Source organism: Rhodamnia argentea, chromosome 4 (assembly GCF_020921035.1).
Source record: "Rhodamnia argentea isolate NSW1041297 chromosome 4, ASM2092103v1, whole genome shotgun sequence".
NCBI classification, from domain to species: domain Eukaryota; kingdom Viridiplantae; phylum Streptophyta; class Magnoliopsida; order Myrtales; family Myrtaceae; genus Rhodamnia; species Rhodamnia argentea.
In genome coordinates this window covers 28162186-28178938 of record NC_063153.1, presented here as the reverse complement: position 1 = coordinate 28178938, position 16753 = coordinate 28162186, and the positions used below count along the sequence as shown (strand labels likewise).

Here is a 16753-nt window from a genome sequence, read left to right as displayed (position 1 = left end):
ATCAATCGAAGTAAATGCGCAAATCAAGGAATCCATAACGTGCGGATAAATCGCATCAAATCGGCGTGGCATTCCTAGTATAGCCCTATTGGCTTAGAGAAGGGACATTCAAAGCATAGGAGAGGATCGGGAGTGATTTGGAAGCGATTCGCCCATGAGGGGCAAAATCGTAATTTCGAGAAAATTTGGAGACGATTTGCCAAAAAAGGGCAAAATCGTCATTTCGGAGGAGATTCGGAGTGAGAAATGTTGAAAATAGGATTGGCTACCTAAACTGACCCATTTCCTAATTTCCGACATTTTTTTGAAATTTTCTGGAATTTTCTAGAGACAAATTACCCCTAAAGGGTAAAATTGTCAATTTTGAAAAGATCGGGAGAAGAAATCTCAAAAATAGGATTGGCCAGTTGATTGTGGCCATTCCTCAATTTTTGAGAATTTTTGGAATTTTTGGGAATTTTCTACAATTTTTCCTAATTTTTTTGGATTTTTTAATGATTTTTTGATTTTTGATTTTGAAAATTTTTTTTTTTTTCGGACTGGGTCAACCCGGTCAACGGACCGAGTCAACCCGGTCCACGGACGGATCAGCCCGGTCCGAACCCAGGCCCGGACCGGCTTCCCCAAAAACGGCGCCGTTCGAATAGTTGGCGCCCAAAATTTCGAAAATTCCCGCTTGAAAGAAAATCGACGCTCATGATTTCGCCACGTGGCGCGACGTCGACAAATGGATCACGCGACCGGAATCAACGGCTCAGATTAAAGAGAGACTCGATCTCCACCGTACATTCTAAACACCAAGATCAACGGCCCGGATCGAATGGTAAGATTAAATCTCAACCGTTCGATCTAATCATTTTTTATTTTCTGAAAATGATTTTTTTTTTTTATAATTCGAAAATTCGAAAATTTGATCCAACGATCGGAGTGGTGACGCGTGGCCAAACCCGGGCCACGCGATCACAAAATATTTTTTATTTTTTCGAAAAATGGAATATACTTGAAAAACGATTTTTATTTTTCAAAAATCCGAGATCTAGACACGTGGCGTATGGAGAGCCGTCGGATCATTTCATTTCCGTTATAACAAAAATGCCGACGTGGCTGCCACATGGCTGCCACGTCGTTGACACGTAGACGTTGACTCGGTCAACTTTCGTTGACCAACCAACGTCGTCACCGGAGAAGACGACCGGCGCCGGCGGATCTCACCGGCGCCTCGTCGGAAATCAATTCCGACGTGCAAATCCTCCCCGAACTTCGCGATTTCAACGTCAAACGATTTCTCAGCCGTTCCCGATTAACATATTCCGGTTTCGAAACCAAACGCCTAACTTACCGAACACCCGCAACTACTAGTTTCCGGCCAAAAAAATGCAGATTCCGGCGAGCTTGAAAAAAGTGTAGAACGTCCGTCAACTTGGCTATTTTCAATGTGAACTGATTCCTTATCCCTACTACATCAATATAGCTCCTATTTTTCGCACCAAAGGCGTACTCTAACAAACTTAGTTCCGCATATCCAGTGCATCCAGAATCGTTTCCCGACGAAACCTTACCCTAGCCTTTTCTAACTCATTTCGGATCATCTACTTGACTACGCCTTATCAACAATGGACGAAGAAACTTACCCGGTTACCAGAAACGAGTTGGAAACTTCTTCCACGGATCTCGCGAACTAAGAATGGGTTCGGGAACGCAGGGATGCGGACTCGGTTTTCATGTGAGGAAAATGCAAAGAGAGCAATAGCACATGATTAGAATGAGTTCCACAGTCATCTAGGCTTAAGATCGCGTAGAAAACGGGATCCATTGGAGCTATATCGTGAAGGACAAGTTTACGGATGTGCGACGGAGCTCACCTGTCTCAACGATCGCCGAAGAAGTTCGCCGGAATCGGTACGCTCCCGAGGTCCAGATGAAACTCCCGAAGGCGATGGTGTAGTTTGGCGTCGTTCAAATCGCCTCCTCAAATTGGAACCGCGAGCTCCTTGGTTATCCAAAAAAACAGTAGCTTTCCTCCCCCCCTCTTTCTTCCGTAATGGCGTCCTCCCCTTTTTTCCTTTTTCTCTCGAATGCCCCCTCTCCTCCTTTTTTGCGAGCACGAGTTTTTGTTTTTGTTCACTCGTCTCTAACCGTCGGACATTCTAGAGGCTTCTCGAAGCTTCGTCGCTGGATAACAAACTCAAAAACCGGATCCCCTCTCTCCCGTGCGCCTGTGACCTCTTGGAGAAGACGATGAATAGTGCCGGGTCACCGGGTCGGATCCGCCCGACCCTAAGCAGACCCGGTTCGTGCAAAAGGCAAAATTGAGGTAGTAATTAGCACTTTTTCGTAAAATTGATGCCAAAATTCATTTTCCCAACATGGATTCCCTTTGGAAATGTGGTTTCTATGAAAACTACTCTACGAATTGAGTGAAAACCCCAAATGTTGGTTAGGATCCGAAAATGATTTTTTCAAAATTGGAACCCTTAATGAAAGAATTAGCATCAATTGAGCCTACCATTAGATTCAAGAGGTCAAAAACTATAGGATAGGCGTCTTGGGGTTCCATGGGTGCCTCTTAGTGAGATTTAATTTTGAATTTGGCCTTCTAGGGACTAAAATGAAAGAATTTTATGTGCAATTAAGTCCCCTAATGCCAAAATTGAGCAAATTAAGGCGCAATTGGACCAGAAAGTGAAATGGAATACTAGAGAATCATGTCACAACCTTAATAATGAAGAAAGAAAAATAAAATGACCCCAAATGGTATTTTTATGTCTAATTTGTGAGGTGCATTTGTGAAGGAACACACAAATCCGAAATGGAATTTTCAAACTTCAAGAGGTCAAAATAAAAAGGAAATTAAAAGAAAAATACTGACTATTTTTCTGTATTTTTGTGACCTCGAATGGTATTTTTCTGGATTTTTTTGGGTATTTTCCTATTTTCTGAAAAACATCAAAAATTGCGAAAAATATGAAAAATTATTTTTTGTTCAAAAATGGTTCCTTGAGCTTGGCCAAGGCTACCAAAGTTGATTTTACAATTTTCTAATTTTTTGTGAATTTTTTTAAGAATTTTCAAAAGTAAATCGAAAAAAAAGATGATTAAAAATCGGGTGTCAACAATGCTGCACCTACTACCGATATCGATTTAACCCGGGAAGAACTTCAAGCATTTCGACATCTACCGAAAGCTTTTACTGCTGCTGCCTCCTCCACAGTTGCCAATTTGTCTTCTCCTTTTGCTTCAAACCTAGCCACTTCGGGTATCTTATTTGGGGGGTTTAATACATTTATTGTTTCCAGCCCATGGATGATTGATACAGGGGCTACATATCACATGACAGGTTCTTCTAGTCTCTTTCATCAATATACCCCTACTTCTGGTAGAGACAAAGTTCGCGTAGCTTATGGAACCCTCTCTTCCATTGCCCCGAAAAAGGGGTTATCAATTGTTCCTCCAATCTTTCCTTGTCTTCTGTTTTACATATTCCACCATTCTCTACTAATCTCATTTCTATCAGTAGTCTTACTCAAGACTTAAACCGTAAAGTTACATTTTTTCCTTCTTATTGTGTTTTCTAGAATCCGGTAACGAAGAAGGAGATTGGAAAAAGTAGATTGGATGGTGGTCTTTATTTGCTCGAGGGTAGTGGGTTTCTACTTCAACTTTGTCTTCTACGCCTCATCAAGTTAATTCGGCATTGATAGATCTTCATCGGTAGCATTGCAGATTAGGTCACCCCTTTTAGGAACTTTAGAAAAAGTTTTTTCTAATCTCGTTTTAACTTGTAATAAAGATCAGTTTTTTTGTAAAGCCTGTGTTCTGGCTAAACAAACTCGTTCAACATATTCATCTTCAAATAATAGATATCGTTTCCCTTTTCATGTGATTCATACCGACGTATGGGGTCTTTCCCCGCATATTTCTATTTTCAGTCATCGATGGTTTGTCACTTTTATTGATTGTTATTCTCGTACAACTTGGATTTATTTGTTGAAATATAAGAGTGATGTTTTTCACTGTTTTCAAAATTTTCACAAAATGGTCTAGACTCAGTTCAATGCCACTTTGAAAATTCTTCGCAATAATAATGGCACTAAATACACTTAGGGTCGGTTTCAACGGTATCTCTCCGATCATGGCATTATTCAATAGACTAGTTGTGTTGATACCCCCGCACAAAATGGTGTTGCCGAAAAAAAGAACCAACATTTGCTAGAGATTGCTAGGTCTCTTATGTTTCCCCGTCATGTCCCAACTCAGTATTAGAGTGATGCTATCTTAACCACCGCCTATTTAATAAATCAGATGCCCACAAGAATTCTTGATTTTCGTACACCTATTGATGTTTTGTAGGGATCATCAACTTTTATTCTTACTCCAAAAATTTTTGGTTGTGTTTGTCATGTTCTTAACACCTCCTCTAAGAGTAAGTTGGAACCTCGTGGTCTCCGCTACATTTTCTTGGGTATTCAGCTACTCAAAAGGGTTATAAGTGTTATCATCCTCCTAGGCGCACCATCATATCTATGGATGTGGTTTTTCACAAGTCTAATTCCTATTATTCAGCTCCACCTCTTTAGGGAGAGTGTCTTAGTATAGAGGTGTTCCCTACTCTGGATGTTCCTATCGATATTACTTACCATTCTTCTCCGATAGTCTTTGATGGTTCTCCTCCTTCCCAAGAGTGTTCTCCTTCCGAAGAGAACAATGCAACACGAGGATAATACAAGAACACGCGGAGATAGCAAAGCAACCACTTCAGGGGGGTCTACTCCTACTCTTTTTAGGCAAACTATATATAATAGCAAGACATTGAAAACATATTGTCGTAGGGAGCCCACTACCAACAAGCAAGTTAAGACCACTAACACATTGCCGGTTCAATCATCATCTCCGGATCCGGAATCTACTACTCCCGGTATGGTTTCTTCTTCCGATCTTCCTATTGCACTTCGAAAGGGTCCTAGAACTTGTACTCAATACCCTATATCCCAATTTGTCTCATATGACTCTTTGTCTAGTTCTTATCGTACTTTTGTGTCTTCTATATCTTCTATTTCTATTCCACGAAATTGGCAAGAAGCTTTTGCAGATAAGAAGTGGAAGGCAGCAATGGGGGGGATATATGCTTTAAAGAAAAATGACACATGGGATCTTGTTGTTCTTCCTCCCGGGAAACAACCGGTAGGATGTAAATGGGTGTTTGTAGTCAAACAAAAGATGGATCGTGCTGTGGATAGATATAAAGTACGGTTAGTGGCAAAGGGATTTATTCAGACTTTTGGGATTGACTATCAAGAAACCTTTGCTCCAATTGCCAAGTTGAATACTGTTCGAGTACTTCTTTTGTGTGCTATTAACCGGGGACAAGATCTTCAGCAGTTAGATGTGAAGAATGTCTTTCTTCATGGAGAGTTAGAAGAGGAGGTGTATATGGAGATTCCTGCAGGTTTTTCTTATGACAAAACTCAAGGTAAAGTGTGCAAGCTGAAACATACACTTTATGGTTTAAAGCAGTCACCTCGAGCCTAGTTTGGCGGGTTCCAGAGAGCTATGGTCTCTGTTGGGTATAAACAGAGCAATGCCGATCACACTTTGTTTGTGAATTTAAGTGCTAAAATTACTATTCTCTTTGTCTATGTAGATGACACTGTTGTCACAGGGAATGATAGTGATGAGATTAGTCGGTTGAAGAAGTTTCTCGAATAAGAGTTCGAGATAAAAGATCTTGGAAAGCTGCAATACTTTCTTGGGATGGAAGTTGTTCGACTTCAAAGGGTATATTTCTATCCCAAAGAAAGTATGCCCTTGATCTTTGACGAGAGGTTGGGTTATTGGGATGTCACCCCTCCGATACGCCTATTGAGGCCAATACTTGTCTTCAAGAAAAAGATGGTGATCAAGTGGATAAGGGTCATTATCAACGGTTAGTGGGCAAGTTGATTTATTTGTCCCACACCCGACCCGATATTGCTTTTGTTGTGAGCCCGATGAGTCGGTTTATGCATGATCCACACTCTACTCATATGAATGTTGTTCTCCGGATCCTTCGGTATTTGAAATCTGCTCCTAGGAAAGGGATTCTTTTATCTTCTCATGATAGCTTGAAGGTTGAAGCTTATACAGATGTTGATTGAGCTGGATCTCTAGACCAGAAGTCTATTTTTGGGTATTGTACTTTCTTAGGGGGAAATCTTGTGACTTGGCGTAGCAAAAAGCGTAATGTGATTACTCGGTCTAGTGCTGAAATAGAGTTTTGTGCGATGGCACAAGGTGTTTGTGAGTTGTTATGGCTTAAAGGATTACTTGAAGATCTTGGTGTATCCATACATCTTCCCATGATGCTATATTGTGGTAACAAGGCCGCCATTAGTATTGCTCACAATCCCGTACAACATGACTGTACAAAACATATGGAGATTAATAGACATTTTATCAAGAAGTTGAAAAGTGGATTAATTTGTATGCCATTTGTGCAGTCCGGTGATCAACTTGCTGATGTGTTCACTAAAGGACTATGGAGTAAATCGTTTCATCCTGTTTTAGTCAACTTGGGCATGTGTAATATTTATGCTCCAACTTGAGGGGGAGTGTTGAGAATATTTGGCCCATGAGGGCATATTTGTCTATTTTCTTTATTATTTTCTGAATAGTAACAATAAGGGCAATATTGTAATTCTTGATCTTTTACCTTTATTATAAATAGATAGCTTGGGGTTACATTGACCTAACAAAGCATTCGGTTCAATTTTTTCTCTCAACACATTGAGACAGGTATGTTGGGATCAAAGCCTCTTAATTCACCCATGGAATAAGGGGTGAAACTAGTTGCTAAGGGAGGAGAGCTTTTTGATAATCCGTAGATATAGAAGATTGGCAGGCAAACCGAATTATATCACAATTACTCGACCGGACATTGCCTTTTCAATTAGTGTGGTAAGCCGGATTCTGTCTTCACCTCGTACATCTCACTAGGATGTAGAAATTCGAATTTTAAGGTACTTGAAGAAGACTCCAAGGAAAGGAATTGTCTACCAAAACCATGATCATAGTAGAGTTGAAGGATTTTCTAATGCCGATTGAGCAGGTTCTCCGGATGATAGGAGATCAACCACTGGCTATTGTACATTGGTTGGAGGGAATATGGTGTCATGGAAGAGTAAGAAATGTTGTCGTTGCTCATTCCAAAGACCGAGTCGAATATAGAGCTATAGCACAAGTGACATGTGAGTTAGTGTGGATTTAGCAGTTATTGATTGAGTTAGGCTTGAAAGCTTCGGTTTCTATGCCCATGTGGTGTGATAATAAGGCTGCAGTGCATAAAGTTTCCAACCCCATGTTTCATGAAAGAACAAAACATATTAAGAGCAAAGTTGAATAATTCTTCCCAGTCACGATAGAACTAGTGAACGACTTGCAAACTTTTTTACTAACCTTTGTGTTATGGGAGGATAGAATATATTTGTAACAAGCTGGGCGTGATTAATATCTATACTCCAGCTTGAGGGGGAGTGTTAGAAATATAGAGAGTAAAGTGGTCTTTGTCACTCTTAGGGTTTATTGGGTTTTCCATGTATTAGTACCACTTTACTGAATAATATCATATTAACGTTTCCCTTCCGTAAGGTGTAAGGAGACTCCATGAACATAAAACACAATCAACCCTAATAGTCAAGCGATATGAGAAAATACCATTGTGAGATTTTGTGGAACCACTGTCTACAGTTCTAAAAGCTTAAGCTTTTACATGAAAGCACGGTTTTATATTTATATATTCTAGCACTCCACCTCACGCTTGGCAGTCCTTTTAGAACAATTGGTAGTGGTCCCACAAAATTTACGACCATAACAAAAACAAATTGGTTTCTACCTATTTAACAATGGAATGAGTTTATTACCTTCATCCAGGGAGAACCAATGTTCATTAGGTAAATGTCTGTCTTCCTAGACACAGAGAAAAGACAAAATCCATCAGTTTGGAGCCAGAGAAATCTTCTGAGGAAACTTCTAATAAACTAATTTTAAGGAACAGCAGATAGAGCCGGTACATTGCTTTCAAGCACAGTTACTGAAAGATGCAAATACTGTCTTTCTTTGTTACTAAGACGCAACTGCCTGGGATGTGTTCTCCCATCTCTAACAGCATTTATACATAAAGAACTCCATCTGCAAATAATAGAAGACCAATAGTACATGACTTATTTCAAACATAAAGCAGCTTGGGATGGCAGAATCAAGAAAAGAAGAACTTCCTAGAGCCTAGACAGAGAACGCACGGGGACTTTTAAAGTTAGCAAATATTCTAGCTTCAATTCCCTAAGTAGAATGCCATATCGATAATCTACTAATGACAAAGTCCAAAAAGCATTCAGGTTTAGCAACTTGTCATGCCACAAACACGATTTTTCTCTGAGAAAATCAAAATGTCAATTTGGAAGTTCCCAGTCTTCAGAAATGCCATCGGCATCATGACCTGACAGGCAGCAGTCCTGGAGAAAAGACATCAGTCCACGCACATGGCACCCTACTTATGTCTGTAATCAGAAAGATAAATATGGACAGCCACTGGACTGGGTGATCACATGGGGACAGAACAAAGGACATGGGTAAAGTTCACATGTCTGCATCTAATAAGAACAATGTCTCTTGCTTTCTCTTTCTTCACAGGCTGATTAAAGCATCTCTTTCTTGCATAGGGTAACAAAGATGCAGTCTCCATGGTGCTAAAGTGGTGATTATGAGGCCCCAATTGTTGACTGGAGGGACTAAAATGCTGCTGTGGAACATAGAGAGAGTTACATGGCCTAGGTCAAATTAAGGAATCTTATCGATGCATAACATATTTGAAGTGTGAATCCTAAGGGCAACACATTGTAGCCCAAATATAAGGCGAATCAGACAAAATATCTGAAGTTTGTGGAGGCACTCCAGACCAGATGAACCTAAATAGGTCCAGATAAAATCTAGAATATAGCTTTTATTAATATAGGCAAAGATAAGCTCCATACGAAGGGGGTGCAAACCAACTACAAAAGGAGCTCAAGAACCAAAAGATGCTCAATTATAGACCTACATAACATTTAAATCCATAAGTAAGTTTCCACTGCACCAAAAGCATAACAGTTTTGAACCAATTTTGAACATTAGCAAAAGGCAGGACGCCTCTCCTTCAAACGCCTTCTCGTTCCGATCTTTACACATCAACCAAAAAACAGAAAGAGGAACTGAAGAAATGGAGGCCCTGCCAACCCCATAATATTGATGGCTGGTAAACATTTTAGAATAGGGATGGGCAGTCCTTCAGATTTTTTATTATTTTTAAGTTTACCCTTACTTTTTTCTCTTGTACATATTTCTAAGGACATAGTTAACATTCCTTATTAGATCTGTTGGTTCCCAAATTATTTCTCCATCACAATCAATCAGAGGAATTTCATGCCCACTCAACTTTGGTTCATTCCCCTTCCATTTCATTTCTTCCTCCATTCCGTTTCTACACTATTCCACTCCACTTACAAAAACATCCTATTGTGCTAATTAGACATTTCACAAAACTTTGCATAAGTCGCAATAGAGTGAAGGAGCAAACCCGTAAGTCTTGTCGAATAAGAAGCCCTTGTAGCAGACTTCAACTCTTATCTTATCACGCAACTCCCATGTGACAGGTATCCTGATTTCTTCGTCCCAACTAGGAGATTGTGTCTTCTGTGTGCTGCTCCTGAATAAACAATTACCCAGTCTAACTTTTACATACCAGTCAACTGACAGTGCAAAAAATACAAGAATCAACTTCAAGTACTAAAAGGTCAAAAAGGAAAAGTGGAGTCATGACATGAACAAACCAAGAAACCATGGTGGTTTTAACCCAGAGGTTGTAATTGCTCCAACTTTAACACAAGCATCAGGCTCCTCTGCATTCAAGGAGAAGCAACTTTCTGTGTTTTCAAGCAAAGGAAACAATCAGTACTTTAGCCCCAGTTGAATGCACAAAGCTGTAGAAACATAGTTAGCATCTCAGTACTTGCAATGCGACTACAAATAGACAAAAGAATCAAGATTCCCCTACATTCAGACACTCTCATTGCCTTGCTGTAGAAGTATGAGATAACTATCAACAACTCACCTCATATAGCAAGTAGTCAGGGGAAAAAAAAAACTTAATTACCCACAAATGAGGGAAGAAATCAAATGTCAGAACTGTAAAAACAAGTTGGTGGTCCTACTTGCACAAAGTTAATGGGAAAAATACTTTCACACCATTACCACTTACCATCCTCTACTATCGATAAATAACACTTTGCATCTTGAGTTTCGCCATTAGACATCACTTTGCACTTCACATGCCTTATTTACGGAAATGTCATCTGCCCCCACCAAATCCTAAACTCCCTGTACCCACTCAAAACCAACTAATATCATAACCACCAAAACTCTAAGCTCAGCTGCCCCACCAGCCACCACCAAAACCGTCACGCTGTCGCCAAGCTCACCTCACCCGCCTCATAACTCAGTGCCACCACCCTTGCTCGTCACGAGTATCTATGTCTCTCAAACAGCCTCGATCGAGGTCACATCACAGCAGTCCCAACCTTGATCTGAAGCCACCGGCCTCCTTCAGCTCATGAAAGCCTCAGAGCTAGGTCACTGGCCTTGTTGCAGCCATTAACAACCTCGATCGACGTCAATCTGTGGCTGCTCACGACATCTGGCCAAGGTTGCCCATTGGTGGCTCATGACCTCAGAGTGAGCCCCCAAGCCGTTCCAGTCTGGACGCATGAGACAGATGGATGGACATTGCAGAGGAGAGAGAGATTTTTCTTTTTTCTTTTTCTTTTTTTGGTTTGGATTTTGTTTTTTTTTTTTTTTTTTTTTTTTTTTGGGGGGAGAGGGGAGAAGGGGAGGGGAATTGGTGGCATGAACTGGGGCGAACAGCAGCAACGGTGGCGGGTCGACTGCAGTGGCAAATGGTAATTGCCGGTGGAGAGGCGATTGTTTTCTGGGTGACTAACCATATTTGAGTTTACATGCTTTCACTGCACATTACCTGGGCATGTTGAAGCATATTTCTCCATATCGAACATTAGAGCGCTGGGCTGCAACAATTTTAAGAAAACCAGATTTCAACAATTCAAGACGGACATCTTTCACAAGCACATGAAATGCTGATTGCCAGTCACTTAAGAAACAGTGAAACGCCAGATTCCAATACATAGATAAACCATGCAAATTAATGCAATGCAAGTGGCTAAGAACCTCACCCATACAAGCATCTTCTTCAATGCAATGGACAGAAGCTTATCCTGAGAAAGTAACAATTGAATAAGATCCTGATAAAAACAGAGAGTGACCGACTACATAAGCAAGGGAATAATAAAGCTTTTACCAGCCACACAACAATGACAGGAGGTTCCATAACATCAAGCCCAAAAGTAAAGAGAGGTTTTACAGCCATGCTGAAATGCGGTGGCTCGACAAAGCATACTTGAACGCGGCGTACAAAAGGCCAGTGATTGAGAAAATTCACCATGATTAAGACCTACCAAATAAAAGAATATCCTTATTCTAACTGCAAATCAAAGCAAAATATCTTGTGAGTAATAATATTAAAACTTTGAACGGTACCACTCTGCCAAGTTACTATCTGCATTTATAGACCCACACCATTTTCTTCCAGGACATGAATTATCTTCCATACAAAACGAACAATGACAGGATACATAGAAGCAATAAGAAGCAAACTGATCGAGGAATTACTGCCTGAAATTTACAATGAGATCATCTATAATTTATGTACCTTCCCATCAACGTACAAATTTTTCATATCCAGCTTCACCCACATTCCTCGTCCCAATCTATCCCGCAGTTTGATAGCAAGTATGGAGCGCATATGATCAACTGCACAAAAATTTATCCCCACCTCTATAACCTGCATGTTACATTCAAGAACCTGTCAGCACTTGGCAAAAGCATGAAAAACCCAGAAAATGCATGACATCCCAGCAATTAAGATGCATACCCAGCCCTCATTCTCATGTGAATTACGGAAAACATGGACTTCAGTAAACGTAGGTGGATTACTTCCCAGGCACAGGCACTGAACCAGGGCTTTCTTCTGCTTTTACCAAACACAAAAACAGTAACTCATGACAAAAAATTGGTGGCCTCAGGACCACTCACGTACTTTCCCTAAATACTCAAGTAAGTATGTGAATACTTATTTTGTGCACATTTTGGAACTCAATCATATTATTCAACCCCATTAACTTCAACCAGCTTAATCACCATATTATAGAACTTGCCCTTGACCTTAAGTCGCATCCCTCAATCCCACAATAAACTATACACTCTTCTCCACTTCACCATCCTGCATGTACCTTATGAATACTTCAAACATAGTCGAAAAATGCTCCTATATACTTAGTTTCTATTTATTACGCTTCCTGCGTCCACACTTGTTCCTTTGCTTAAATTGCCCTCCATTTATTTCTTTTTCCAAGGGTAAAATGGAAACCCTCACATCACAAAGTTTCCCTCTAAAATTTCAGCCCAGATAGCTGTTTGAGCCATGCCCAGATGTCATTTACAAGTATTTAATTACTGGGAAAAAATCAAAAGCAAGTTAATGAATACTCTCAGTGGGCTCCCATTGTGAATGGAGAGAAAAAGACTTGAACCTTAATGTAACCCTAATGCTAGTGGAAATTCATATCTTGTGTCTCCATGCCAGGTTATGCTTCGGGTTTAGCTCAGTGTCACTACGCTCATTTCATGGAGATTTGACTAGATAAAAGCATCAACAATACTTATCCCTATATTGGTCCTGCTACGGAAAACATTAACGCTAAAGTTTCCTTGGACAGGCATTACAGAGCAAAAAAACATGACTTTAGACCAGCTGCAATTTTTTGATATTCAGCTGAGACGTATTGCATGGAAAAGTATGAGGACACTGAAATTTTGTTTCCTCAATGCCAGAGTGAGGTCACGTTGGATATTTGTCCAAAGGGATGAATAAAAACTTCAGGATACAAAAGCAAGATTCTCCCATTACAGACAACTAATCACATCAAACACATGTTAGTACAAATATGTATGCACGTTGATCAAATGGAAATTTGTGAGGAAACAACCAGCATCAGACAAAAATTTCAAAGAGGGACAGAATGATTGTTCGATGACAGTTAACTTATGGAGAGGAAAGTGCAAGACAACCCTGAGGATAAAGTTCAGATATGGCTAGTGTTAGGATAAAGGTAGAATAGTCATTTGATGTTGAGAGGCTTTTATATATCGTTGTAGTCCTTTGTTAATGAAATCATTATCGTCCTTCTCTGAAACTAAACAGCTAGAATCAATCATACCAAAGTTGATTCTTTATGTTTCTCCAGGATCCAATCAACGGTTGGTTGGAAAATCTTCTTTGATGCATATTCTTCCATGCATACAGGCCACAGCTTTTCTATCACATAGTTTAACAACCGCAGAATTTCTGAATCTGCAAGAACCTATATGATAAAAACATAGGCAATACATTCAGTTCATGTTGAATATAGAGTTACTAAGATTTTCGTATTAACAAACTAGTGTTGTAATCCTGCAAAGAAAATCTGCACTTTCACGATAACCAAGACCCTAGTAACTCTATCCATAGAAATACTACAGCTGCTCAGCCAGGGTGATAGAAAATGCCACAACTAGATTAAGTGTACCCACGCTGGCAAAATGGTGATTTATCTCCTTAAAATTACTTTGTTGGCAAAAGCATTAAAAATTCAGAATCTTTGGGGGTAAACATAATGAATAGACGCCAATGGGGCGCTGAACGAGTTGGTTGAGCTTCATAGGCCTTAGATAGTTAAACTGATGAGGTCCCAAGTTCGACTTCCAACGACCACGCCTTGGGCACTTACCCGGTGGCATTGGCATACCCCCACCACCCCGAGGAATAGTCCATTACACGTGAAAAACCTCAGTTATCAATAAAAAAAAAATGAACAGACTGAACTAAGTCAGCATCTCCCCTATCTTACTGAGGTTGTGGGAAATAAGTGATGCAACCGAGTGAGCAATACCCCTATGTTCTATAGATGACTAAGTTGTAGTACTCTTTTATTACCCACCGGACTGACCAAAATCTCCATCAACTTAACTGAGATATGGCTGCAAAAGAAATGCCAGTCATTGTTAATTTCTAAGTTGATCGAAACCAAAGAGAGGAGAAACATACCCGATAAAGATGCAAAAAGAAGATGAAGTAGACATCCGAACGGCAAAAGTTTAATGCAGAGAGAAACCAGAGCAAGAACAGCGGGACAAACACACGATGTTCTCTTTGTTTCCCAATCTCCTGAAAATGATAATGACTCAAACTTTCACTAGTCTCTAGCAGAAACCGTACATGTTCAGGCTATGCGTCATCAGGCGGGACTTGGTACTTAACTAAATACACAAAAACAAAGATGCTTTGGGATGAACTTCAAGGAAGTAAATGATTAAAATAACCTGCCCTGTACGCGCAACTGAGCAACTCTCAGTTGATTCAATCATTATTTTTCAAGGGCAATGCAGGTGCAGAATCATCAGTTCAGAAATCTTATCCTGGAGGCATAATTATGAATGGAGAAGCAAAATTGTAGAAACTTATACCCTTTCTTCTGACTGTTTCTGATTTGCCAACTCCATTTTCTTCTGAAAGGCCTTCACATAATCACGATGGATTTTTTTCATCCGAAAATACAAAGGGAACCAACCAACTAGGTAAGAGGCAACAGTATTTTTCCCCAAAAGAACCAAATAAACCAAACACAACCAAAGAAAGAGTAAAGCAAGCAAATACCCAGGTGAGGTAAAGGAGAGACATGAAGTAGGGAATTGGGTCTCTACTGTTGAATGCAGAGTAGAGACGAAGCAGAAGCAACACAATGCCCACATGGGGCATTATCGAAACCTCTGTGATGTTCATCTGCTTGCTCTACCACTCCTTCGGGCGGACGATCGTAACAGCACTTGGAACTTCAAAGTGGAAAGCCTTGCAACGAGAACCTGCGATGCCCCCTCACACAAACGTCGAACATTCAAGGATCACTGGGCTATCACCTTGAGAAGTTTCCGACGCACTCTCGATCATCACTCGTCAGCAGTGTTTCCTACACTCGCTCGGTCGCAGACATCATTCCACATTAAGGTTGACGCAAGCAGACGGTGGCCTTTATGCCAGGCCATGTATCTCGGTTCCCTGTGCTCTTTTCCTTCTTGAATTTTTTATATAAAATTCAGTCCTTGAACCTTCAAAAGTTCACTTAAAAAAAAAATAAAAAAAAGATGTCGTCTTCTCATTTAGATCATAACACCGTTAGCTAAAGGGACCAAAATTACTGCTAAGTTGACGTTAAATTTGTCATGTTGGTGTTCCCGTGATTTAAATGTGGTTTTCACAAAGGGACCGAAATTACTGCTAAGAGAAAGGAAACAAAATTTACTTAATTGGAAAACCATTATTTTGGGGGAAATTCCCAAAAAAAAAAAAGTCCCGAAATGTTCTCGTTTTCTCAAATAAGGATATGAAATAGAACTTGCTTCAAACAAGAGTTTGAAGTGCTCAAATTATTCCAATGAAGGGCCTGATCGAAGGGCATTTTTGTCCTTTAATTTTTGAATTTTTTCTTTTTATATATTTTTTTACCATTTCTTTGTTTTCTTTTTTCTTTTAAACTTTTCTTTGCTTTTCTTTTTTTCTTTTTTTCTCTCCTCCCGGGTCATCACCGGTTTGAGGTCGCCCTTGGCTAGGCCGACATTGGGCTACCCTTAACCCATTCGACATCAAGCGAGGGCGACCATTACCATGTTGGCCGAGGGAAGCCCTTATTTAGATTGGGCACTCGCTGGCATAGACAGAGGGAAGCCCTCATTGGCACAAGGACTTCCCTTGTCGGCATTGGGCAAGGGTAGCTCGCCGAATCTGGCGAGCACGGGCGCTGCCCTCGCCTGACTCCGGCAAGGGCAACCCTCGCCCGACTCCGGCAAGGGCAACCCTCGCCCTCGCTTGGGCTAGCACCGTTGCCCTTGCCTAGCTCCAACTCAAGTGAGGCCAGTGATGGCATAGGAAGGGAAGGGAAGGGAAGGGAAGGGAAGGGAGAAAAAAGACAAACAGAAAAAGAAAAGCCAAAAAAAGAAGAAAAGAAATAAATAAGAAACGGAAAAGGAAAAATTCAAAAAATAAAGGATAAAAATGCCTTTTGACTAAGCCTTTCTTTGAAACTATTTGAGTACTTCATATCCTTATTTGAAATAAGATCCATTTCAGACTTTTTTTTTAAATTTCCCCTTATTTTGGCCTAGTAAATAGTGATGTAGCAGTCCACTTTGACGTTGCAATACTCCCAATGGAAAGACTACGGCGAGTGCATTTTTGAAAGTTAAGGGCTAGGTTGAAAAATAAAAAATTTAAGGACCACATTGAGCATTGACCAAAAAAACAAAAAACTCAAGGACCACCTATGTCATTACCCCAATTTATAACATAACAAACCGTGAGCGATTTTTTAATGGCTTGTCTCGTGTGCTCACTTCTTGGTTGTTAACATCTCGGTGGAGCATTGGGATAGGCTCGCCAATCTCGGACATTTGGATGCGAGTGGTTTAGGGCAATTATGACTTAAACTAAATTTTCTGCAACAAGCGTGGGAACGTTTGGAGAGGATCGCTAGCATTGATCGCCTCTCCCCATCCATTTTAATTGGAAAAAAATACCAACCCA

At 40.3% G+C, this 16753-nt stretch overlaps 1 protein-coding gene across 1 annotated transcript; it reads right to left on the bottom strand.

Moving 5' to 3' along the window:
• Window positions 1-8018: 8018 nt before the first annotated feature.
• LOC115743489 (C2 domain-containing protein At1g53590-like) lies at window positions 8019-14935 on the bottom strand. The gene is made up of 10 exons (XM_048278115.1): window positions 14834-14935; window positions 13359-13502; window positions 12014-12109; window positions 11792-11923; window positions 11381-11533; window positions 11256-11297; window positions 11042-11090; window positions 9840-9932; window positions 9587-9758; window positions 8019-8163 (listed from the first exon to the last, which is right to left on the bottom strand). Exons 1-10 carry the CDS (start codon window positions 14933-14935, stop codon window positions 8019-8021), a joined length of 1128 nt encoding a protein of 375 aa, XP_048134072.1.
• Window positions 14936-16753: the final 1818 nt, after the last annotated feature.